At 36.4% G+C, this 26,627-nt stretch overlaps 1 protein-coding gene across 3 annotated transcripts; it reads left to right on the top strand.

Annotated features, from left to right (window-relative positions):
- On the top strand, positions 1-25,915 carry mapk6 (mitogen-activated protein kinase 6). Of its 3 annotated transcripts, none has more exons than XM_056477893.1 (6): positions 1-171; positions 11,493-12,662; positions 21,817-21,961; positions 22,619-22,783; positions 22,977-23,178; positions 23,683-25,915. In XM_056477893.1, exons 2-6 carry the CDS (start codon positions 12,108-12,110, stop codon positions 24,803-24,805), a joined length of 2,190 nt encoding a protein of 729 aa, XP_056333868.1. In that variant the 5' UTR covers positions 1-171; positions 11,493-12,107; the 3' UTR covers positions 24,806-25,915. The 3 variants fall into 3 exon arrangements, with proteins under 3 accessions (XP_056333868.1, XP_056333869.1, XP_056333867.1); XM_056477894.1 differs by lacking the exon at positions 1-171 and adding an exon at positions 7,049-7,320; XM_056477892.1 differs by lacking the exon at positions 1-171 and adding an exon at positions 9,929-10,035.
- Positions 25,916-26,627: the final 712 nt, after the last annotated feature.

The raw sequence follows: 26,627 nt of genomic DNA, 5'->3' as shown, positions 1-26,627 counted from the left end.
TCCTTCACACCACTATCACTCTGGACACCCTCTGACTGCCTGCTTTTAACCTTTGCTTTCCTGACCTGGACACTTTCTTTCTGGATACTTATACTCACTTCTTGGACACTTTTATATGGATTATTGATTTTAAAATGCATTCCCAGCTGTTGTTGGACGAATTCAGCCATGGTAAGTTACCTGTTCTTACCTGACATCACTTGCAGGACCTTCATTATAACTTTCTTTTTTATTTGACTGCTGTTTAAGACTGCTTGTTCAAACTACTTATTTAAAATGGTTGAAACAATATAATTCTTAAGTTGTTTTGGGGACAACCTAATTGTTTTATGTTAAATCCTCTTAATTTGATTGAGTTAACTTGATCGATTTGTGTTGGGACAACATGACGGAATTGTGTAGGATTTTTTCACAGTATGGGAATGAAATAAAAAATGATAATTGCATATTTTATTGAGTAAGTATGTTCTTGCCTGAGTTCATTTTAAAATTGTGACCCCTACTGATATTCTGACTTTTATAAGAACACTGGAGAACTTTCAGGAGACCTTTTCTCCTGGATGTTATATAGAGACTAATGTTCTAGGGTTGATTTATGATGACAGGCTGGGAAGGCTCCCAGAATCGGGCAGCTTCAGGATTTAGGAGTGACAACAAGATCCTGGCATGGTTTACATGTGCATCTCGTAACCAGAAGTGCATCAGCAACTCCAAAGAGTTTATAGCACATCAGCTTTCTCCAAACACAATTAAAGAGATAGTTCCCCCAAAACTGAAAGTTCAACACCTTATCCACCACTTGTTCTGAGATTTTGTTTTCTGTTGGAGATAAAGGAAGATATTTTGAGGAAAGATGGACACCTGTAATCATTGACTTCCATTCCAAATTGATTAGCTTAATTGTTTTGCAAATTTAAGTGGCTTGAACATAAAACAGTTAAGTTGTCATCAAAATAAAATGTTAAGACTTGAGTTGATTCAAATCCTTTTAAATAAGTAGTTTGAATAACAGTAAACATCATTTTTGAATGTAATGGAAGTCAATAGTTAGAGGTATCTTCCTTTGTGTCCAACAAAATAAACAACTCATAAAGGTTTGGAACCACTTGCGGGAGACTAAATTTCATTTTTGACAAAACTATCCCTTTAATTGTATGGTTGTAACCCTTAGTATATTGCCATCTAATTACTAGGCCCAAAAACATCAACCATTTGATATGAAGAGTGTTGTTTTTCCAATAAAACTCTAGACAGCATGTGCACACAAACAGTAAACAGAATGGTACATGGGCTCCCAGCAAGGAGAGTCGTGAGAGGGTGTAGGAGGCTCAGTGGACCGTAATAACTGGCTCACTGGATTACGTAAACTATATATCATGGGACATTCCTCCACAGCTTTATTGTTTTGATCAGCAGTTTCTCAGTTCGTGACATCTAAGATAACTCCCTTTAAACTCCAGTATGCAGGTGTCTGTCATCCAGAGGTTATGTAATTGGTGTCAGTGTTGTAGGGCCAGCCTACTGGTTAATAGTCTGCTTACACAATGGTTGCAGGTTGATGCCAAGCAGTGACCCGGGAAGCTTAGAGCGAATGGTCATTGTACCCTTCAACAGCTTCCCTAAGGGAATTACTTCACTGGAAGTTGTTTTAAATTAAAACACATGTTAAATGTTGTGTAAAAGTTTTAACATGGCAGTTTGTTCTGTTACTGTATTAACTGATTATGTATTCAGATTGTGGATTAATAATCTTGTTTGCACATTGTCCCTTGTTCAAACTACTTATTTAAAATGAGCTTAGTTGTTTTATGTTCAATCCACTTAAATTTGCAAAATCAATTTAGTTAACTTAATAATTTTGTGTTGGGACAACATGAAGGATTAGTGTGGAACCCAGCATTTTTTACAGTGTTAAAGGAAACAAATCACATCTGGCTTTATTCGCACCTATACTATTATGTAAAATAATATAACAATGCTTGATTTTATTTTTATTGCAAAGTATGACTAAATTATTGCCAAGCTCTTTATAAAAAGTTGCATTCGTGTATTTACATACATACAGTATGTGTAGAATCATTAATGTAGTAATTGTTTTAACTGTAAAAGCTATATGATGCTGGGTTTGGATTGTGTATAATCTCTGTTGTGTAATGGTCATAATATCCGAAAATTGAGCATATATTATTTTACAGCTCACTCTAACTCTGTATATTTGCTATATATATTATATAGCACATCTCTAAGCTTCTTAAACAATATTATCAACCAGGTCAAATGAGCTAAATCCTACTGTAAAGGTTTATCACAACAACAAAGAAAATAGCAAATCTGAACCACCTATTTTTTTTGTTCTTAAAGTATATTATCAAACAAGTCAAATCTGCTAAATCCTACTATAAAGGTTTATCTCAACAACAATGAAAAGTATAAAGATAGCGATAGCTATAAAATCCACACTAATGCCTGATAACAATCTGTTTAATAAAAGCGCACAATGCAGTTTTGTCATCTACCACTTGAAATGGATTTTAATTGGCTGTCTGTGTTTTTATTGTTCATCAGCTGCACTGTTAGCGATTTTTGTAAATTACACAGTATTTAACTGTTAAATGAAATATAAATTTTACTGTAGAACAGTTATGCAGTATGCTACTGTATTTTAAAGTTGCATTGTGAAAATTAGTATATATTTTAAAGTAAAGATATACATACACTTTTGCAAATAAATATACAGCAGTATAAAAATACAGTATTTTTACAATTGAAAATGATTTACAGTAAGTTACTGTAAATTCTACAGGAAATCTAAAACTAAAACTGTTTCTTAATTGTTATCTTCTTATAAAGCTTATATATACACAAAGTCAATGGTCAACCATTGGGCTTCGTCAGACCGTCTGTCATTCTAGTTTGTTTGGTGTATCACATCGCCTATTGTTGGCCTCACTTTAGAAAGTTTTCCTGATTCAGCATGTAGAATCAGCGTCGGTGAAGGAGAGCACTGACTGGCTGTTCAGCTATAAATCAGATCAGGAGAACAAAAACCTGAAGTGATGAAACTAAGCAAAAGACACAAGTCAAGAGTGCTGTTAGACTTTGCCGCAATTTTACAGTTTTTTACTGCGAAATTGCCCAGTAAAATACCATGTACATTCTTTACAGTTCACTGTATTGTGGGTCATTTGAAAACTTTTACAGTAACTTACTGCATATAAGGAATTTGTGGTGTTCTACTGTAATCAAAGTAGTCAAGTACTCCAAATTATAAATTAACATCTTATATCACAAAATGTATTTAAAATAGATTGATGAATGAAAATTCATTTAAAATTGTTTTAATAACAATAAACTATACAAATAATGATGTAATAATTTCAATAGTAAATACTAAAATTAAAGGCGTTGTACTGAAATGTAAATAAATTACAGTAAAAGTAATGTAAAAATGTTATATTGTAAAAAGAAAAAGTGCTAAAAGGCATTTTAAAAAAGAAGTTGCAGTTAAGGTTATTTTACTGTAAAATGAAATTGCAGTGGGGCCTTTAACACATTTACAGGTAAGTTACTGAAAAGAAGCAGTTGCGGTAAATTGCTGGCAACAGTCCTTCCAGTGAGTGACTGCAAAAATACAATAAAATGTCTAACAGTAAGGGAACACAAAGAAGCCAGCTGACATGTCGTCACATCGTCACTCTTAAATTTTTGCAAACACTATAGATTATCAGACATATTTGTATGAGCAAATCCCTCTGAGGTGAGCAAGAATAGTGAAAATAGTCCGTACAGTTTGTATGTGTGCAGCACTAGTTCTGGTTTCCCTTTGTGGAATGACCATACAGATACTGCCACCTGTTGGTATTGAAAGATACATCCACTTCTGCAGGTGCAGAGCATGCCTTCTGGTTTGAGTCAGCTGTCATTCATTTGGTCTGTTAATGCTCAGTTTTTTGGTCCATGGACACAACCAGATGGTGCTGACGCGAGGTGTCACAGTCGCAAATAGTTCTTTAACTTAAGCTTGGTGTGTCCTGGGCTTAAACCACCAAAATGCTTGTTCATAAGGTGTTTTGAAAAGTTGCTAAGGTGTTGCGAAGTCATTAACATGAAAAAAATTACATATCTGTATAAATATCTGAAGGATTTGAGATATTACTGATGCACTGTATACTAAAGAAACTTCTTCCTGCCTTAAATTTTTTGTTGAATCAAATGAACTTTTTTAATCATCTCAAATAAATCAAACTGGCTAAAAATATTGGGTTGAACTTATAGCTAATAAAATTAAGTTGAAACCTGAGTTAAAGTAACAAAACATTTGTTGTCATAACTTTTTCATTATATAATTTTTCACAGTGTACCTATGGCACAAGGGGTGTGCAATACTTAAATAAAAATCAAGTTGTTGTGCTACTTCCTAATTAAATAAAATAATAATTAAATAAAACTTTTAAAAGTGGATAAGTTGACCTATAATCTAGTATTGTATCCAAAGGTCACGCGTGATTGTTGTCACTTTATAAATGATAAATGTTGAGTTGGGAAAGTAGGTTATGAGCATCTGTTTGTTTAAGACTGTCTGGTGACATAGAGGGTCATAAACCTCAGTGTTTGATGTGCATGAGGCAATGACGATACCCAACACCTACTGTTCACATGCTGCGAGTAGACACAAAGTCCACATTAGCACACCACTATAGCTTGTGTTTATTTTTACTCTTATTCAAATGAATTTATTTGCAGTCACAGAGGTTTGCATAGAGAGTTCCATAGGTTGATTTGGGCTTCTAGACTGGCTGACCTATAAGGCTTTTAGTGTGAAAGAGGGCTGTGTGAAACTCTTCCATCTTAAAATTTTAATGAGAGGTAACACTAGATGTCTCAGAGTTACACAATATTGCCACCAACATGGGTAACCTCTTAAAATGTTGACATATGTAGAGTTTGTCACTTAAATTAGCCTCAAGCCACAGTCTTTGAGGCATTTTAATGGTAAAAATTATTAGCCCACCTGTGAATTTATTTCTCTTTATCAAATATTTCCCAAATTATATTTAACAAAGCAAGGAATTCTTCCACAGTATTTCCTTTAATATTATTTCTTCTAGAGAAAATCTTATTTGTTTTATTTCAACTAGAATTAAAGCAGTTATTATTATTTTTAAATAATTTAAGGTCAATATTATTAGCCCCATTGAGCAATATTTTTTTTTTGATTGTCTACAGAACAAACCATCATTTTACAATGATTTGCCTATTTATCCTACAGGTCCGTAGCTAGGGAGAGTTCGGGTGGCTAGAAAGACACCCCCCAACCCCCCACTGACAGAGTCCAGAATTTGACCCCTACTAATTTGACTGCTATGCCATCATAAATTGTGAAAAGTATAGCTAGAAGAAGGCTTTAATAAAATTAAAAAAATGTATTACAGTTTTAATTAAGTGGGAAAATTCTGACTTTCTTTTATTTGCCCATAGGCTACAGTGTTTATTTTAAAACAAGTTTTACCAGATTCATATTTTTTAGGAACAACAAATAATAACTTGACTTCTTGTTGATCATTTGGTATTAGAAGTGGCTTAGAAGGCAAAAGCCTCACGCTTTACCAAAATAAAATATGATCATGGCTTGATTTTTAATTATTTAATTAAATTTTCTTGGGATGCAGTTCAACATATGACTCATCGGAAAAATCTACCTTCTGCCACTTTTCCAAATGATCAACTAGAGGTCAAGTTATTATTTATTGCTCTTACAACAGGGATCCATGACTCTTTGACCATATGGCACAATGCAACATTTTATTAGAATAAAATTACCATCTCGTCTATGTTGATCTTTTCTGTACAAAGGAAAATATATGAAATGGAGCTCCAAAAAACCCTTTCAGTGAATAACAGCTAACTATTTCTGATTCAAGCAAAGCTGCTTTTAAAAGACCTGAAATAGACTGCAAGTGCACTGCTTCTTTTTATAGTCCCTGGCTTGTTTTTATCCATCATGCCTACCCAATTTATTATCCACCTATACCCAAGTGCAATTTCCTTGCTTGACTTCCTCATGTATTCAGTAGCAATGGAAAACAACTGCATCATCATTGTTGCAGCCACATCCCGGACGTCCTATAACGAGCCAATCACCGGGTGCATTGTTTCTGCCTTTCTTTTCCCTTTTTTTAAATTAAGAATGAATACGTGTGAGCTAATTAACGTTAAAGGTGAGGTTAAAACAAAATCTATCCTAAAAGCAGCATGGTGTTTGCATTTTATTGCTGCACAAGACAATCTATTTTCAATTAAAGTCACATTTAAATTCAAAATGTAGACATATATTTTCAAATATCTTTGACCTGTTTCTTCTTCAGACACAAAACAAATGTTTTTTTTTCTGTCTAATTTAGCATTTCTGTGTCATCAGGTGCATATTTAGACATTGAGGTCCACCCTATTTTACCAAGGTCCACATTAATTAAATAGACTCACTCACACTGGAATAACCTGTAGCCTACAGCACACGTTGCATTGGCTTTTATTTTTAGTTTTGTGTTTGTTTTTATCCATAATCCTCATTTGTTGTGCGTAAAGGAGCAGCATGATCATTTTACTAGGATATATATTTAAAGCCTTAATATTCAAGATGCATGTTTTACATTTTCATTTTTTGTACTGTCTGTTAATTTTATATTAGCCTGCTGCATGTTTTATTGTTTTTGTTGTTGTTGTTATTATTCTAAAGTAACCTTAAAAATTTTATTTATATAAAAATATAAATTATTTATTATTATAAAAGTATAATATAATACAATTTATTATATAAAAGTATAAATGTACATACATTGTAAATAAGATAAATGACAATAATACATAAAAAAAAGAATTATAATTAATGTACATTTTTGATCGTAATGTATTTATTTATTTATTTATACGATGTGCATGGCGGCGCAGTGGCGTGAGTGTTACTCTAAAGCGCAGTCGTAGTGCGGCAAAGGCGGCGAGCACATGGGGATTCACATGCTGATGATGCTGCGCTGCATCCATCCATTCATTCAGCTCTGGCGCAGGACTTACAGCCCTGGTCATTCTGTTCCGGCTCATGCTGCTCTGCCCAGCTACATTTAGCGTTTTTAAACCGTGTTGTAAGCGTTTGTGGGGATCCAGATGCCTTACTGTGGCGATGTTGCAGCATCATCATGCGTCCAGCGGTCAGACCTCTCTGCTCGTAGCCACATGAAGACACTCGGATAATATAATTATAACGTGTATTTCTGGAATAAGAGAGACGAAACGGGGAGGGAGCGACTAATCGACCCGTCTGCAGTGAGTAAAGACAGATCAGAACATGCTGTCTACATCAGATATGATTATGTTCTGGTTGATGGCTGCAATGGGATGATGTTCTGTCCTCAAGACTGCTGAGTTATGGTGTTCTGTTGCTTGTTTTATGCTGTTATATAAGAGCAGTTTAGGAAATGGCATTGCTGTGAAATATGAAAAGATGAGATAATGATAACACTGAAAACGCATATACATGATAAATGTAAACATAAAAACTTGAACTTCTAGATGTATTTCATCACTACAGGTACATATGTAAGCGTCAGTTAAAGGCAATAAATGTTGAGGGGTTCGGGAACATTGAGATCTGAAGCAGTCTGCCCCTACTGGCAGATCCGGTTTCGAGGCTCTTTAATTGACAGGATGCAGGCTATAAAGACCAAACCGAGCTTAGGACAGAACAAAACGACTCTACTGACCAGCATCTTAAAATAAGCGTCACCTAAATGAGCAATCATAACGTCAAAATGTTTATTAAGAAAGATATTAGACCAGGCTTAAAGTGGAAGCTAGTAAACATTTGGTATGATTCCAAGATTAAACTGAAACTGTGGTGTTTGGTAATTCCATATACCAATTCAGCTGTCTTTCCCAGTGTTGGGTTGCGGCTGGAAGGGCATCCGCTACGTAAAACATATGTTGGATAAGTAGGCGGTTCATTCCGCTGTGGCGCCCCCTGCTTAATAATCGGACTAAGCCGAAAAGAAAATGAATGGATGAATGCATTCAGCTGTCCTGAGTGTTCACAACAGTTTTTAGCACAAGCTTCCATGTGACGTAACCTATTAGATTTGTTATTATTATTTTTATTATGTAGAGGGGATTGTATGAACCAGATATCGATATAAATGTTAATCAGATTAAGTAAAAAGAAAATAGCCTACATTGTAAAAATATATTCATTCATTATACTTAGGCTTATTCTCTTTATTTATTAGGGGTTACCACTGAGACACCCAACTATTTCAGCATATGTTTTACACAGCGGATGCCCCTCCAGCTGCAAACCAGTACTGGGAAACACCCATATACACTCATTCAAACACATACACTACGGCCAATTTGGTTTATTCAGTTCACCTATAGACCATTTCAATGAAAATTTTCTGCTTGTTATCAAACTATTTCATAACTGTAACAAGATGCAATTCAATCATAACTTCATGTAAAACAGCTGTCATATAATTATTTATCAATATGTGGCTCTTTTTGGATTCTCGGAAGCTATAGAAATTCAATGTGTAAAACAGAAAATACGTTGGGACTATTGTGTTTGTTTAGATCCCTCAAAATGGTCTATAGCACGTCTTTGGACTGTGGGGGAATCCCACATGAACACTGGGAGAACATGCAAACTCCTCACAGAAATGCCAACTGACTCAGCCATGAGTCGAACCAGTGACCTTCTTGCTGTAAGGTGACAGTGCTAACCACTGAGCCACTATGTTGCCTATGGTAAAAATATAGATTTATTTAAATTACGTGAAAAAGAATAGGCTAAATTCAACATTAAAAGTTGAAAGCTGTGCATTTGTTGTTGCTTCATTAAGTAGTATTTTTGATTAATTTGATTGATTAGATGTTTATTGATTCATGAATTTAGTTTGTAACATTTTAAAGTCCCAGATGTTTTGGTTATTGCAGTACATTTTAATTTAATGACTTTAAACAAAGTAGGCTATCAATAACTGATATTTTTTGCTAATTATTTATTACTTCCAGAATTTATTTGTGCAATGATTAAAAACAGTCTGGTCCCTGTATATATTTTGTGGCTAAAATTTTTATTAAAATTACATTTAAAGTAATTTTAATTAAATTATTCTAGTGGAAATCAAGTTTGAATAACTGCAAACTTTCCAGATTATCTAATAATTTCAGAATTTACAAAAAAAAAAATATATATATATATATATATTTATTTATATTTATATATATATACATAGCTACTTATTTAAAATGAACTGAACCAACTCAATTCTTTAGGGGTTTTTTTAAATTGTTTTATGTTCAATCAGCTTAAAATGGTAAAACCCATTGAGTTAACTTAATCGATTAGTGTTGGGGTGACATGAAGGGATTGTGTGGAACCCAGCATTTTTTGCAGTGTATGTTTTGGTTATTTCAGTAAAGTTTGATTTAATGACTTCAAATCAGTTTGATTAACTGCTAATTTTACTAAATTATGTATTAATTACTGAATTGTTCATTCATTCATTTCCTTCAGCTTAGTCCCTGATTATCACAGCAGAATGAACCCACCATTACAGAATTACATGTGCAATAATTTCAAATACTCTGTCACTTACATCAACATATATATTGAGTGTTATTGCGTTCAATTTAAATGTAATGATTTCGAATCAAGTTATTATTATTATTGAATTAATTATTACATTTAATTTATGAATTAAAAATTAATGAATGTGAATGCGGCGCGATTTACATAGCAATTAAAGAAGCGGGATGAGTGCAAGAGTGTTCAGTGCCCATGCGCTTAACAGAGCGGGGGATTCACACAGATGGAAATAGAAGCACGCATTAATGCGCATGCGTCGCAACGCTTATTCACACTGATCTTCAACACAAGAGCTTCACTCACACACACAGCAGTCTGCGAAGAGAGCGCGCAGGTAGCGCACACAAACCTAGCCCGGAACGGTTAGGAATAAAATATACATGACACCAGCGAGAAGAGTAAGTACATGGCTTGTCTCTTTGCATTGTATATAAGCGTGTCTGAAAAGTAAATTTGGTCGTTTTGCTGGGTTAAAGGGTTTATTTTAACGCCAAATGGGCGGCTTGGGGACTACTAGCCTCGGCACAATAACCTTCTTTGTTCAGGTATCGCGTCGAAGCGCCGTAAATACATAAAGGAATGACTCTTAAATCGTTATAATACATTGTTTACTGATGTATAAAAGACGTTATAATACTTAATAAGGTTATTTAACACTAATAGCTTGTTTATTAATCCTTTGTAAGGCGAGTTGGTGTATATGTGAATTATCGCGCTATCATAAAAATAATGTTCGATTTATGCTAACGTGCAGTTTGTAGAAATTTTCTATATGGGAATACTTATATTTTCACTGGGGAATTAATTCAGTTTAGTAGCTTTTGAATTTGACCAATGTTTCGGCTCTGAGCCGGTTAGGTATTAGCTTTAGCATGTAGCCGGTAGTAAAATGGAGGACCGAAAACGTCCAATAAACCGTATAAACACGCCGATTAACTGTAAACTTTTACAGAGCGGCAATAAAAGCAAACCGCGTGTGTACAACAAAGCTAAGTTATTGTTTGCGTCATTATTGTTTTTTTTTTTCAAAGTTCTTAAGCAACCCACGTTAATAGTTAATGAATTATATATATTTTTGTTCATAAATAATTTTAGTATACTTACTTTTTGTGTTTGGGGTGAGTTGGTAACCATTATCCGTGAACGCATTTAAACATGTTTTAGTGGTAAATCCATAAAAGAAACATGATGTCTTATTATTTAAAGCGCTTTCACTTTCTCATAGTGTAAACGGGATTAATAGGTGTTGGTTTAATGTCACTACTAGACTGGTTTAGCGTTGATTGGCTCCCTCCTTTAGTTAACAAAATGGTCGGCCATCATTTCCCCCACACACTGCTGCAACGTGGCTGAATCACCAACAACCTTTGTGTTTCCACAGACCGGCCGGGTCCCGTGTTAATCCATTACATGTGTGTTATGATCACTGTGGTGTCTTTTACAGTCATTGGGTGGAGAAACGGGAACCCATGACATCAGATAGTGTAGTGGCGTCATGAACATACGCGCTCACACACAACACACACACACAGGAAACATTGCCGAAGAGGGATGCCATAACCGTGTATGATTTTTTTTCTTCTAAAGCAGTTTCATTTAGAAAGTTCAGAACAGAATAAGTGTTTTGTATTTCATTGTACACTCTTGGTCCTTAAAATTAGTATTTTCAGCCTAGAATGTTGCACTCTATTTAGTGTCCGTTTGAGCTTTACACAGATCAGATCCATTCTTTCATTTGTAAGCACTAATGCACATTTATAAATTGTTCGTCAATGGAATTGTAGTATGCTTGAAGATTTGCTTTTTTTGGCCTACATTACACTCCTAATCTTTTTGTTTTTGTGCTGTTTTGCAGGGTATACCGGTGTAAAATGGAGGATAGTTTTGATTGTGACTGCGGTGAGCTGGAGCCGCCTGATCATTGAGAAGGAAGTGTCTTGTTGAGAACATCAAACATTTCAATTTCCCGTCATCAGGCATTTTATAAAGGAACAAGGAAAAATTGTACATTTGTCACCATTTACTAGGACCGTTAATAATAATAATGCTGCTCAGGGCCAGTCGTACACTGAAAATTTCTTCACTGTGACAATGGTTTTATATGTAGTGACTTCAGTTATTTCAGTTTCGTTCGGAGAGATTTGATTGGCCACCAAATTCATTCCGTTACGCCCTATTAGACATTAAAATAAATCAAATTCCCATTTTAAGTAAAATTCACAATCTTGAAAAAGCTGCTGGAAGTGTTGTGGATGATGACCACATATCTTGGCAACATATCCTTATCAGTTCCTGTCTCTCAGTATACGCTGTAACAGTAGGTCAGGGGGAAAACGCTCAAGTCTTACTAGGCTTGGGTGTTGTTTAAGTTAACTTTTCTCTTGAAACTTCAGATTGGCTGCATATCAGTTTAAATCAGAAATACTTCCTGCTATAATATCTGCACAGAGCTGCTCTTCTAGATCGCAGAATGGCAGAGAAATTTGAAAGCCTTATGAACATTCACGGCTTCGATCTGGGGCCTCGCTACATGGACCTGAAGCCACTTGGCTATGGGGGCAACGGCTTGGTGTTTTCCGCTGTTGATACCGATTGTGACAAGAGGGTTGCTGTGAAAAAGATTGTCTTGACTGACCCACAGAGTGTCAAACATGCATTGCGCGAAATCAAAATCATCCGCAGGCTTGATCATGACAACATCGTGAAGGTGTTTGAAACTCTGGGGCCCAGTGGCCGGAGGCTCACGGAGGACGTGAGCTCTCTGACAGAGGTCAATTCAGTGTACATCGTCCAGGAGTACATGGAAACTGACCTCTGTAAAGTACTGGAACAAGGCTTGTTGTCTGAGGATCACGCACGGCTGTTCATGTACCAACTGCTCCGGGGACTCAAATACATCCACTCGGCAAATGTGCTTCATCGTGACCTGAAGCCTGCCAACCTCTTTGTCAACACTGAGGACTTGGTACTAAAAATTGGAGACTTTGGACTCGCCCGGATCATGGATCCCCACTATTCCCATAAGGTATTTATTCTTCTTTTCTATCACTTGCTCAGTTTTTGCACGTTCAGTGTTCTGCTTCATCGTACTGACAACCATCCAGATGGCGTCTTGTTTGGCTGAGATATGAATGGGATTTTATTTCATTCACTGATTCCTTATGTCACAGGAAGTAAACAGTCCTTGAATTGGCACCTCCGACTTCCTGTTTGTGACACCCTTTCCTGCATGTTAGCTTTCTGTACGGTTGCTGCATATCCGGTTGTGCGTTTTAAAAGGAAGCTGGCAGAAAAATATTATGACAAAATTGCACAGCTGTCTCTTTACTGACCTTATTCTTTGACATGAAAGCTGTTGCAGCCATTAGAACCTCATTGGCTGAAGACTTCCGGTCTCTTTCACTTTCATTGATGTTTAGCCATAAAAAATGGCTTATTTATTTTGTAAACTGGTATATTTCTTAATGTTTTTATTTATTGTCATAATAAGCATGTTAGGATTTTCAGCAAGTTGTATGACCGGTTTCTGCCCTTTGTTATTCCTAGTCATATCCTCCATTAGTAAGTTAATCAGATGTCCTAAAACAATCACAAAAGCACTAGGCATGGGCGCTGTATAAGATTCTGATGGTATGATAACCTTGGATAAAATATAATGGTGTCACGGTATCACGTTATTGTGATTACTGCTCTAAAATATATTCTTTTAAATGTCTGTGTAATAAACAAAAACTTTTTTCCCTTTGAAAACAATATATTCTATTTTTTGAAAGATTTATGATATTTTGAAGCAGTTAACATGTCAAGCTATATAATTCAAATGAATCATTGACTTATGCTGTCTTCATTTGTTTCAAAAACACAGATTTCTTTACAATTTAAAAAGGCCTGTAAATGGAAAAAAATGTAAATAAGAAATCTTACACATACCTTAGCAACGGTATTACAGAATTTTTTTTTCGGTTTTAAAACCTTGACTTATCCAAACCACGGTATACCTTGAAAAACGGTTATCATCCCATGCCTAAAAACGATGTACTTCCGCAATGCAGAATAAAGTGAATCAAGCCAGAATGGAATATACGTTGTTTTGACATGAAGTCATTGCATAAAATTCAGATGAAGGGCAAGTGATTCTTCTACATGGCAATTGCAATCAGAACATTAAATGTTTCTGTTATGTGTTGTTTATAATTGTTTAAATTGGCCAAAATAAGAAACGTCGAACAGCTTTTATAGACTTTCAAAAGTTTTAGCTCATAAAGTGGAGAAAGTTGAAGAAGCTGGCTGAAAAACAGAAGAAAAGGCAGCATCAAATAATCATTTTTTTCAATGCATCCATGTGTACAAGCTTTTTTTGAACGCGATAATTTGTTTGTCAGCATCAAGAAAGATTGTATATAGGTCTAGCTATGTGTATAAATATGTTAACATAAGGGTTGAGTGATAAAATCGTTATCAATGTTTATTGACCGAACACCATTGTCAATATCAAAAAAAGTTTGTATGCGTCCATGCTTTTGTATGCGTTCATTTGTTAATTTGTGATATCTGGAAGATATCCACATGTTGAGAAACTATAGTAAAGCTGTAGCATAGTAAACCGATTAACTGTAACATTAGTGTAAACTGTGGTGCATTGTGATTATAACGTAGAAACTGAAGTCTATTGAATAATTTGTTGATTACTAGAGTTGTGTTGTACCACAGCCACGATATAATTAACTACGACAGTTTAATACAGGTAATTATCCATATAGTATCCTTCCAAACACTTAGTATTTACTATAGTATTTTTTTTATGTAATGCAAGAACCACGAACCATGTGATTGAAAACAACCTATTGTCACATCCTCAATTGGGAAATCTGATAAAGATTGCAGTTTCATTTACTGTTGATAATTGTGTTTTTCTCCTCGTTCTTTCGTTCGTTCATCTGTTCAGTTGTGTATGTGTGGATGATGTTTGGGTTGTGGCTGGATCTAAGTGTACACGTGTCACAAATTTGTAATCCCTTCTCCTTTGTGGGCTCACATGATTCATATGCCAGCCAGATCTGCTTGCACACATGTGCTGAGATGCCTCCTCCCGAGTCTTTGAGAGAAAAAGCACTGTTCCTACTTAAGCTCTATGAATAGCTGCTGTCACTCCCCCACACATATTCTGGTCTGGGTTTCTTCTACAGGGAGCTAGAAAGCTGAGAGACTGTATCAGACTCTGGTCCTGTAATTATGAAGCCGGCTGCTCTACTGACTTGAGATAACTTGCATAAGTTTGAGAACTAAAAGTTAAGGATGAAGGGGAAAACCTTTTGGGATGACACTTGAAAAAAAAAAGTTTATGGCAGTTTAAGTAGACATTTTTTTTGTAAAAGTTGCTAAAAATGTGTAAAACCCAATCATGGTTTTGGCTAAATCGTTGGCATCTTCTGTACACTTTAATCATTGTATTCTCAAGGTGCATTTTCTCTTCTAGCTGTTTTTTTTTTTTTTTTTTAGTTTAATATTAGAAAACCTGAACAATATATATTTTCAGTTATTTCATTTAAATGAATGGAAGAACATTAATTTCAGTAAAATACCTCAAAGCATTGTGACGCTTTTCCCATGTACACTCACTGGTCACTTTATTTGGTACACCTGACTAGTATCGGGTTGAACCCCCTTTTGCCTTCAGAACTGCATTAATCCCCCGTGGCATAGATTCAACAAAGTACTGGAAATATTCCTCAGAGATTGTGGTTGCTGCAGAGTTGTCAACAGCACATCCATGATGCGAATCTCCCGTTCCACCACAACCCAAAGGTTCTTTGTCGGACTGAGTTCTGGTGACTGTGGAGGCCATTTGAGTACAGTGAACTCGATACACCACCACCAGCCTGAACCGTTGATACGAGGCAGGATGGATCCATGCTTTCATGCTGTTGATGCCAAATTCTGACCCTACCATCCGAATGTTGCAGCAGAAATTGAGAATTATCACACCAGGCAACGTTTTTGCAATCTTCTATTGTCCAATTTTGGTGAGCCTGTGCGAATTGAAGTCTCAGTTTTCTGTTCTTAGCTGACAGGACTGGCACCCAGTGTGGTTTGACGTGTTGTGCGTTGGTCTCTTCTGCATACCTCGGTAACGAGTGGTTACTTGAGTTACTGTTGCCTTTCTGTCAGCTGGATCAGGTCTGGCCATTCTCCTCTGACCTCTGGCATCAACAAGGCATTTGTGCCAGCAGAACTGCCCTTCCCTGGATATTTTCTCTTTTTCAGACCATTCTCTGTAAACTTTAGAGATGGTTGTGTGGGAAAATCCTAGTAGATCAGCAGTTTCTGAAATACTCAGACCAGCCTGTAAAGTGGCCAATGAGTGTATGTATAACATTTACATATGTTGTAATCTTGTAGGCACTTATTTTTACTTAATTGCTCCATAAATGGAGACTTCCTTTTAAAGCTGAACTTGTTAAGAAGTATTTCTGTATATTTCTTAAGAAGCTTTTTTAATAATTGATTTAAAAGAACAGAATTTCCCGATTAGGGTGTTGAAATGAAAAGAGGCTTAACTAGATGTATGTAAACATCCTGTTACATTTTGTAAAAAGCTTATTGAGATGTAGAGAAATATGCAGAAATTTGTTCCTCACTTTGCTTCTATTCATTCGACCCCTTTCTCTCGATTTTTCTCTCTCGTTGTTGCGGTGCATTGTCAAACTGCTGTGTGCTCCCTTTAGCTGACCTGTTAAAGCAGTTTTTGTGAATTGATAGATGGAGAAAGTGTGTGTGTGTGTGTGTGTGCCTCTGCGAATCAACCCTTTCCTGCTGTCAGCATTTCAGTGGTGGCTTTTGTGGGAAGCAAACCTCAGACGTGTCACTGTCTCTTGCTTTATAGTCACAAATTTATTTCCTTTGCCAAAACATCTGTTTTTCCATTACATCCTATTCCCATTTTCCAAAGATTATTAAAGCAATAGCTCACACAAATTAAATGCATATTGTCCATATTAAAGTTGAGGCTGCAGGATTTATCTAAAAATTATCGTTATTGGCATGACATATGTTAATATCCATGTAGCATATAGTGCAATAAATTAGCTATCAGATGTGACCTTTAATATCTTTATCCCCACCTCCCCAGAGGGTGCTGTTAGATGAACCTAGAGCTGAAAATAAATACTAACGAGAAGGGATTAAGTTATTTTAAGATCTAATTAGCTCACAAAAATATCTGTTACCTGTTTGTAAGTATGATTGTTACAAGAATGTGTGTATTATTTGTTTAATTGCTGATAAAATGGTTATATCAACAACATTGTATAATTTCTCAGTATTTTGCAAGCCTAATTAATGTTTATCATTATTATTATTATTTTTTTTCTCCCCACTCACCTCCACGCTTTTCTCATCCAACAGAGTGGTTTTCTGCTTTTAAGTAGCTAAGACATTCCCCTAAACATCTTTTCGGTTTGATTGTGTGCCAGTCATACAAAATCCTCTGCTCAAAATAAACTGTGAGTGAAGGCTGTCTTGTGAAGTCAGTATTTAATGTGGCCATCGTCCAGTGAGACTAGGCTTCTTTCCATGCAAATGGGGTCACTTTTGAAGGGCTAAATATGACCTAGCTGCAAGCTATAATTCAGACAGGCTCTTTAAGTGCTAAACATATGCTAAGGCTCTCTGGCTGAAAGTCATTGTTTGAAGCATGGCAGTAGTCAGAGCTGGAGAAAGTGTAATTGGTGTATGTTTCATCACGTTTTCTCAGGCAAGGAGAGGTAATGATTCACTTGTGTCTGGAAGCTTTGAATTAAACCTTTCCACACAAGAACATGGAGTTGTCTGGAAGAAGGTTTTTGGTGGATTTATTGTAGTTTTATAGTTTTTTTTTAATTTATTTTTTTTTTTTAATTATGGAAGTAGTATTATATTTAAATGTGTCTTTTCTAACGAGTTACAAATTGTAATTAGTGTTTTGACTGCTCATTTAAACCGCTCATAAATTGTCCTGAAACATAACATTTACCTTGGGGGAAAAAAGCCACTCAATATTAGTCAGCAGAAAATGTATCCAGAGAGTATCATTTGCTAAATATGTAATTTAATAATAAAAAAAATTAAATATATTTTAATGTGTTTGTAATGAAAATAATAAATTTACTGATTATATGATCCAAAGTTTACCCACAAGACAAATTGAAGTAGAAAAATGTTGCAATTTAAATGCTTAAAGGTTATTTTGTTTTGTGTGCAGTTCTAATTTTTGTGCTAGGGCTGTAACAACTAATTGATAAACTCGATAATTATTGAAACTGAAATTCGTTGTCAATTAAGGCTGTTACTGATTAGTTGAGTGCGGCAAATGGTATAAAAAAAAAAGTGCTTTTGTTTAAACCGTTTGCAAACTTTGGAACATTTATGCTAGATCTGTTGAATTGCAATTTATTAATTAAATGACACTAGTTTAAATTAAATTGTGCAAATAGTGCGACTGCGCACATTTAAAATCTGCAAACAACAGCAGCAGTAGAATTGGTCAATATTGTGTTTTTCAGTGAATGTTAAATTTACAGTTGCACTAAGTAGTGAAAATGTTTACCTTTTGATTTCTACCAAGATTTCAAAATTAAATATTTGTTTGTTTCTTGATTTCGGCAAGTTTAGGTCCTAATTTCATAATTTGAATATAATAGTTAATAGTACAACACCTGGCTTTTTTTTTTTTCCCAAAACAATTTTTTTTTTTATTTAAGGTTTAAAATGTGATAATTAAAGATCATTATTTTCTGGCTTTTGCAATTTTAAGTATACTTTTAAATACGTGAATAATACCCCGATTTATGCTTTGTAGTTTTAATAAGCAAACCATAACGTCAATTAACTGGAAAAATTGTCCAACTAATCGATTATCAGAATGACTGTTACTTGCAGCTCTAGTTTGCACAACAAATAATCTACCTGCTGTTTTCAACACATGATTGCGCATTTGAGAGCTAATTAATTTTGCAACAATTAAGTAATTAATGCTATTACTACTCAACAAATATTAGTCAAAATATGTAGCTGTTTGCTGTATTTTGTCAACAAAAGTAGTCCCAAAAAAGCTTAACCAGCTCAGAGGATAAATTATGCACTTATTAAAGCTTGTCGCCATCTACTGGCATTAGACCAACACTTAGTTCCATGATGATGACTCAATTTAGATTTTTAGGTGAACCGTGACTTTAGCTCTTGTGGTTCTGCTAATATTATCTTTAGCTGAGCTGCTCTGCCCTAGAAATACGACCCCGTTTGAGGAATGTTTGGAATTCACGTGCAGAGCGGATCAACCCCCACTTTGCTTCACTCCTCCCTTCCCCCTCTCTCTTGTCTTTGTCTGTGTTTGGCTGAGTGCTTTGGATTCTGGTCTTTCTCCAACTCCTGCTTTTGATGTTTGTCTGTGTCATTGGGTTCAGACTTGTTCTGCATCGTCTTTGCAGCCATTTGCGGTTTTAGAGTTTTTGTCACATTACCAGAGGCTTCCCCCCCTAACCCCATTGAGCTGTTCATAGTGCGCATGCACTTTAAATGTAGTGTGAGATGAGCCTGTGTTTTTGGTGTAAAGGGACCTTTGAGAGGCATAAGTTGGACTGTGAGTGTTATTTCCCCCCCTTCAGCTCTATTTTTCACATTGACTCTGAAACCAGTCTAAACTGACATCTTCACTCCAATTTGACCCACTTTGTTGCCCTCCCATGACCTTGTAACTAAAATTGAAGTTTTTATTTTTAACTGAAGGAGTTACTTTGTCATATAAATGGAGATGTGAGTTTCATTCATGTGGTATAAAGAAATGTATTTATTGCTTTTTCCCAAGCTGTGTGTTTTTGTTTTTGTGTAATTTAAGTCTATGTTGCAAATGGTTCAAGATGAGTTAAGTCCCGTAATCATGATAAATAATAAGGCTTGCCTTGGCAATTGACAGCAAGTATGATGTGTGATTGAGTCTGTCAGTTCTGTATGACATTTAAACTTCATGCTGTTTGGTTTCAAGGCCATCTCACAGTCTGCATGAGTCATCTGCCACCTCACGCCACCAGTGACGGTGGATTTATTTAACATTCAAATCAGTTGCCTAAAATGTCATGACTGGCGTTGTTAACTTTTTCTAGAAGCATTTATGCAGACATTTGTATTACCCTATGAGTTGTCATCAATTCCTGTCTGAAAACATGCTGTTCTCTGATAGGTCTGTGGGGAAATGTAGTAAAAACTACAGACAGATCTGTGTGGAAGTAAAACTGTTTTATTATAGTAATCCCTAATATATCAATGGTCATTTTGGTGGCTAATAAATTCTACTTTTTGTTGTCATTATTTGATAAACAATTAGGATGATTTCTGATTAAAGCAGGTGAATAAATGAATGATTGATCATTTCCACCAGTTGAATCACTTCTCTGAGGGTTTTTATAGGTGCTTTCCATACCACATGACTTGTCGTATGTAATAGGCGTGCTTAAAGAGCTCATCCTAAAGAAAAAACAAGATCTTGGTGTGGGAGGTTTTCATCGAGTAAAGAGGGCATTACGTTTTTGTGTTTGTAAACAAGGAAGATCTAGGTATTTCCTGTAGTTACGTTTCACTAAAAACAGCTCGTCTCAAGACAACATTTTGTGGACCTATATGTTGTCAGTATTGTCATTTTCATATTGGTGATTTCCTCTTTTCTATTTTTGATCATGGGCTCTCCCTTGCCATATTATTATTATTTTTTTTTTATGCGCATACTTTTTAGAGTTGTACTTTTACTTCAATACATGGTTTTCAGGATCCCTAAATCTATATCTACAGTAGGTTTGTTGTTGCTAATTTGGGCATGTTAGGAACCACATTCCTGAAAGCAAAGCTCAGACTTTGTTCATATGTAAAATAAAGTTGAAGTTTGCCATCACAGGTCATGAATTTCTCCTCTGGTTAAGCTTCAGTCTTGTGTCTCTAGCAGGCAGAGGTTTAAATTTAATCCTTTTAGCAGGATCTCTCTTTTTTTTTTCACACAGTCTTTGAGTAGAATGTGATCTGAATGTTGGTAATCCTCATCCAGGTAATCTGCTCTCATTGCATTATATAACCCCCACACAAGACCTTTTATGCTGAATCTGTGACCATGACGATTGTTCTGTAATCCTCTATTATGGGGCTCATCCAAACGCTTGTGCTGTTTTAAGTTAAAGGTCACTGAGGTTTAGTTGTGATGGTGTGAGTTTATTTTATTTTTTTTAGTCTGTTTTTCATAGACCAATTGTGAACATACGGTCTGCTGTAATCTGGTTCCAGCAGCATGACTGAGACAAAAATAGCCCTCACACTGAACCGTGGTGTAATAACCGGCCTCAAGAATCACTAGGCTGTTTCTTTTGGGCATCTGGATAGACATTCGTGTGCATATGAGGGTTTTCCAGACTGTGAACTGTGACCCAGAGGTGTTGGTTGATGTCACAGTCGTGACTGTCTGTCTGCTGTGTTGGGCATGAGACAGATTATCCTAGTTCTTTTGTACAAAGGGACTGCTTATCTATCATGATCGATCTGTCTGTCCACTTGTTTCCTCCACTAGTCATTATCTTTTTGTATGTCCTACTGATCCTCTGGTCAGAAATGTATGTTTGATTTGGCAGAGCTTGTTCCTGTGGCGTATAACTGGGAGTTGTTGGGTTACTGTGATGTTTACAAAATCCAGTACTCTGGCAATAGAGGTACACAAATAACTGTGCCAACCAACCCCGAGTGTTGTTCAGTTACATCTAGATATAAACCTATTGGCAGTAAGTATTTGTGCTTGCCCCATAATGATGGTTAGCTTGAGGAATTAAAGAAGAATGGATCAAAGATGTTAGTTTATGCTGCTGTACACTGTAGTGCCCCATAAAGCATACTTTAATTTTGAAATTACTGTATCATTCATTTATCAAGGTTTTTGTCATAAGCTGGATGTGAAACTGAGTTGATAGCCCTGCAGGTACTGTCTGGAACAGCTGTCCTGTGTGTTTTATACATACCATGTGGTGCATGACCTCGATATGATCAAGAATTTTTAACCAGTCAAGCAGCAGACGGTTTCTTTTTTTTATTTTTATATTATTATAGTGCTACTGCCTAAGAATCTGTCTGACACTCTGACTTTGGTAACAAATGTGGTTTTCTCTCTCCCTTAGGGCCATCTGTCTGAGGGGCTGGTCACTAAATGGTATCGTTCTCCTCGTCTGCTCCTTTCCCCCAATAACTACACCAAAGCCATTGACATGTGGGCTGCTGGGTGCATCTTTGCCGAGATGCTGACTGGGAAAACACTCTTTGCAGGTATCAAAACTATTTACTCTGCCACTTTTTTTAGCTGCTCATTTTCATTTACATTAGCTTCTCTTATCTTACACACACATACATTTTTTTAGGTAGTTGAAGGTTCTTGTACTGTTAGTGTATTATATAAATAACTAGGACAGAATCTTTTTAAATGGTGGTAAAGAATTGAGCTTGTTTTGGAACTCAAGCTTAATGGAAACTAGGGCAGCACTGTTGACTTTCATGGATTTTAGTGCATTTAAGTTTGGTGCCAGTTTAGAATCAGTTTGACAGCTTGCCTGCTGAGCCACAGCTGGTTTATAGGGATGCCACTCCCATGGAAATATCTGACAATTTTAAACAGCTTGTTTCCATGTCCAAAAAAGTAATGGACATGTTTATTGCATCTAACTGTGTCTATAGTTAATATCAGCTTTTATATATTTCGTTGCCTATTAACTGAGTTAATTCTTTACGTCCATGTCTAGTAATCCTGATCAAATGGGGGAAATCATGGAAAATCACTGCTCAAATTATGTGGGATTAATGTCACGCAAGCCAACTCAAACGTGTACTCTAAACTAGGCCAGTGTATTGAGCATACAAGTGTGTTATCCCGAATATTGGCAGAGCATTTGCCCTGACTTTATTTAAAGAAAACATTTGTGTGTGCAGGAGCTCACGAGTTGGAACAGATGCAGCTGATTCTGGAATCCATTCCCGTAGTCCATGAGGAAGATCGACTGGAGCTCCAAAGCGTTATACCAGTCTTCATCAAGAACGACATGTCAGAACCACACACGCCCCTCGCCAAGTTGCTACTTGGTGTCAGCCCTGAGGGTGGGTTGCACAAGCAATATTTGCACAAACACAAACAGTTTTCAGAAGCTCAAATTTATGGCCGTTTAAATTCCTGGAAACCCTAATACCACTTCTTTCACGTAATATTTTCCTTAAATAATGAGTAAAAAATCTGTGTGGAATAACATTCAAACAGCAGCCAATATTTGATGATGTTATATTTTGCTTGCAGCCTTGGATTTCCTGGAAAAGATCTTGACATTTAACCCAATGGACCGTCTCACTGCAGAAGAGGCTCTTGCTCATCCATACATGAGCGACTATTCATTCCCTCTAGATGAACCAGTGTCCTTACACCCCTTCCACATTGAGGATGAGGTGGATGACATCCTTCTCATGGACGAGAGCCACAGTCATGTCTACAACTGGGACAGGTGAGTTCACACCTAATAGAAAAATACCCACATTGGTTCATCATTATATGAGAAATGGTAGAGTTTAGGAAGTTTTGTTTAGGACAGGGGTGCCCAATCCTGTTCCTATAGATCTAGCTTTACAAAGTAAAAATAAGGAGATTTGACTTGGTGCTCAACCCTGTTCCTGGAGATCTACCTTCCTGCAGAGTTCAGCTCCAAGCCTAAGCACTTAGTAAATATAGTCAGGTGTGTTTGATCAAGGTTGCAGCTGAACTCTGCAGGAAGGTAGATTTCCAGAAACGGGGTTGGACACTTCTGGTTTAGGACAAAGTCAAATCTCCTTGTTGACATCTTGCCTATGCCCTGGAAGCCTTTTTATCTTTAGAAGCAACAGTCAAGTATGGCTCCTACATAATTTAATGAGGAATGACCAAGATCTCATACTGCTTTTCAAGCTTGCAATTACAATAATTTCTCTAAACTTTTCATAACTGACACCAACTGCTTTTCTTCACTCCGTAGGTATCATGAAAGTCAATTCTCTGATCAGGACTGGCACCTGCACAGCACCCATGAGCTGGAAGATGTGCAGCGTGATCCTCGAGCTATGTCAGATGTGACTGATGAGGAGGAGGTCCAGATCGACCCCCGGAAATACATGGATGGAGATTGCGAGAAGTTCCTCGAAGATCCATCATTCGACCTCCCACCAGAGCACCTGTGGGAGCAGGAAGATCACCATGAGAACAAGTACTGTGACCAGGAGTGCAGCTACACATGCAACTATAAAGCTGTATCCCCATCCTACCTGGACAATTTGATCTGGAGGGACAGCGAGGTGAACCACTACTACGAGCCCAAACTCATCATCGACCTCTCCAACTGGAAAGAGCAACAGAGCAAAGAGAAGATTGACAAAAAGGGCAAGAGCAAGTGTGAGAAGAACGGACTGGTCAAGGCTCAGATCGCCCTGAAGGAGGCATCTCAGAACCACATCGTGCCCGAGAAGGATCGTGATCAGGAAAAACACCAGAATCACAACCAGGGCTTTGACTTCGACTCGTTTATCGCCAGCACCATCAAACTGAGCCTGCAACCGGAATCCGGTGACGTTGACCTTCTGAACGAGTTGAACACCTCCGTTTCACAGCTGGACACTCGCACTCCTTGTGGCTCCATGTCCAAATCCATCAGTCAGGAAAAAGAAGAGAAGTGCCTAGTCAACCTGGCACAGCTCGGCGTCCGGGCTCCGTGCCCCTGGGAGAGTTTCACGGACTGTGGTGTTGCCGAGAGCAGCCTTTTTGACCAGGCTTGCTGGGACGTCCGTAAAGACGAGCAGCTGCAAAAGGAAAACAGCAGCTGCCAGAGTAGTTACCTGGACCGTCTTTTCAGCAAGCGTGATGATGTGGAGCCCGAGATTCTCGAGCCTGTTGAGGTGGTGTCCACCCCAGAGAGTGACTTCATATCCTGCGGCGGAGAGATTGTCTTTAACATGCAACTGGAATCTCTGGCCATTCCAGGGTTCGAGGGAGCGGCTGACATTCCTCTGAAGTCCATCCAGGCCACGTTAACGCCCTCCGCTGTTAAACACTCCCCACAAATCGCCCATAAGACCTACAGCAGCATTTTCAAGCATTTAAATTGAAAGATTCACTCAATTCAAGCAGAGTCCAGCTTATTTTTTTATAGTATTTCTGTACTTGAATCATTTCTTATCTTTTTACATATGGTAACTTTTTAAGGAAACGTTGTTTCTTTTATTTTCTTTCTTTCTCTCGTTCCTTTTTTAATTTGTGGGTTAAATGTAAATTTATTCAGTTTGTAAATTCATCCAAAGTGCTGGACTGTGTTCCTATTCATGAAATGTTTTGCCCTCTGATTTTCATTTTCAACTCTGATATTATATACATATATCTATATAAAAAGAAACTAACGGCATGACATTTGCACACAGTGTACTGTAGATTCAGAATCCTGTTAGGGAAAGTCAGAGGAACGACTGTTAAGTAGAGAAACAAATGGTTTATTCATTGCAAGGAAAGAAAGAGGGCGGAATAATGCACTTATCGTGTGGGAGACGTCGCCACTGACATCATATTGTGACCTTCTGACTGACAGCCAATAGGAAAGACACAACGGAGTGTCTTGGCCTTTCTCTTCCTGTTGTTGTTTTTTTAAAGGCTCATGTATTTATTTGAACTTTTTCCATCTCGTTTCCATTTAAAAGTGAAGCCTTCTGTCATTTTGTTTATACTGTAAACTTCCTCAAACTTAATGCCAGCACAGTAAGCGTTGACCGTTGGTTTGCGATACGTTAACTGTAGGTTCGTAAAGGCGTTATCTACCTCAAGGTAACAGCAGAAGGTTTTGTCTCCCATATGTAGTGCTTTTAAAGAAACACTCAGCCTCTCGTCGAAGTAGTGCACATCAACTTCTATTTTTCATTTGCCATAGTGAAGTGTTAAGATCATTATTTATTTTTAGCAGATGTGAGATATTTATTTTAAGAACGTTGTAATTTTTCAATGTAAGGCATTAGACTTCCATTTTAGTCTGTTTTGGCACTCTGTGTTTAAGCCGTGGATGATCACTCATCTGAGTTTGAGTTGTACAGAAATTCCCAAGTTCCAGCGTTCATTTTCATAAGGATTCACCATGAGGTTTTATTTTTTACTTGTAGGTGCTTTCTATGAGTGAAATGCTGCTTTACAGCATTTCGTTCAATTAAAAGTCTTAATTAATTATATATATATATATATATATATATATATATATATATATATATATATATATATATATAATGCATAGAAGAAAACCAATGGAAGGTACATTTAAAATGAAGTTAATGGTGAAGTATATTGTAAGTCATTAATTTTATTTTAATTGTATGTTTTTATTAAAGTTATTTTTCCAAGCAAGCATGATTGAATTAGGTTCGGATATAGCATGTAGAACTTTTTTTTTTTTTGTTTGTTTTTTTTAATTTTGCCTTTAAATGCTGGTTTCTATTCTGTTGTCATTGGTTAAACTGTAAAGTAACATCAATAAAATGGCCAGCAAGTGTTTCGCTGTCATCTTGTCTTTTTTCCCTACACTACAAATGTGTTTATGTAAATATTTAACCCTCTACTGTAGGGCTGTGCAATTAATCGAAAATTTGGTTTCGATTTTGGCTTCTAACAATTATGAAAAAACTTTAGTAAAAGGACTTTAGTAGCTAAAGTGTTTTTCTTACAGTGAAGATGCTTAAAGCACAGTTTGTTTCATATTTTTATTATATTGTATTTATGTCCCTTTCCTTTGCAGGGATGAAAATAACTGTATAAATGCAGTTGAAGACAGAATTATTAGCCCTCCTGAATTAACTACCTTTTCCCCCCAATTTCTGTTTAATGAAAATATTTTTTTTTTCAACACATTTCTAAACATAATAGTCTTAATAACTCATTTCTAGTAACTGATTTATT

This window comes from Danio aesculapii, chromosome 18, assembly GCF_903798145.1.
Source record: "Danio aesculapii chromosome 18, fDanAes4.1, whole genome shotgun sequence".
Classification (NCBI taxonomy): domain Eukaryota; kingdom Metazoa; phylum Chordata; class Actinopteri; order Cypriniformes; family Danionidae; genus Danio; species Danio aesculapii.
This window is presented reverse-complemented; position numbering and strand designations above follow the sequence as displayed.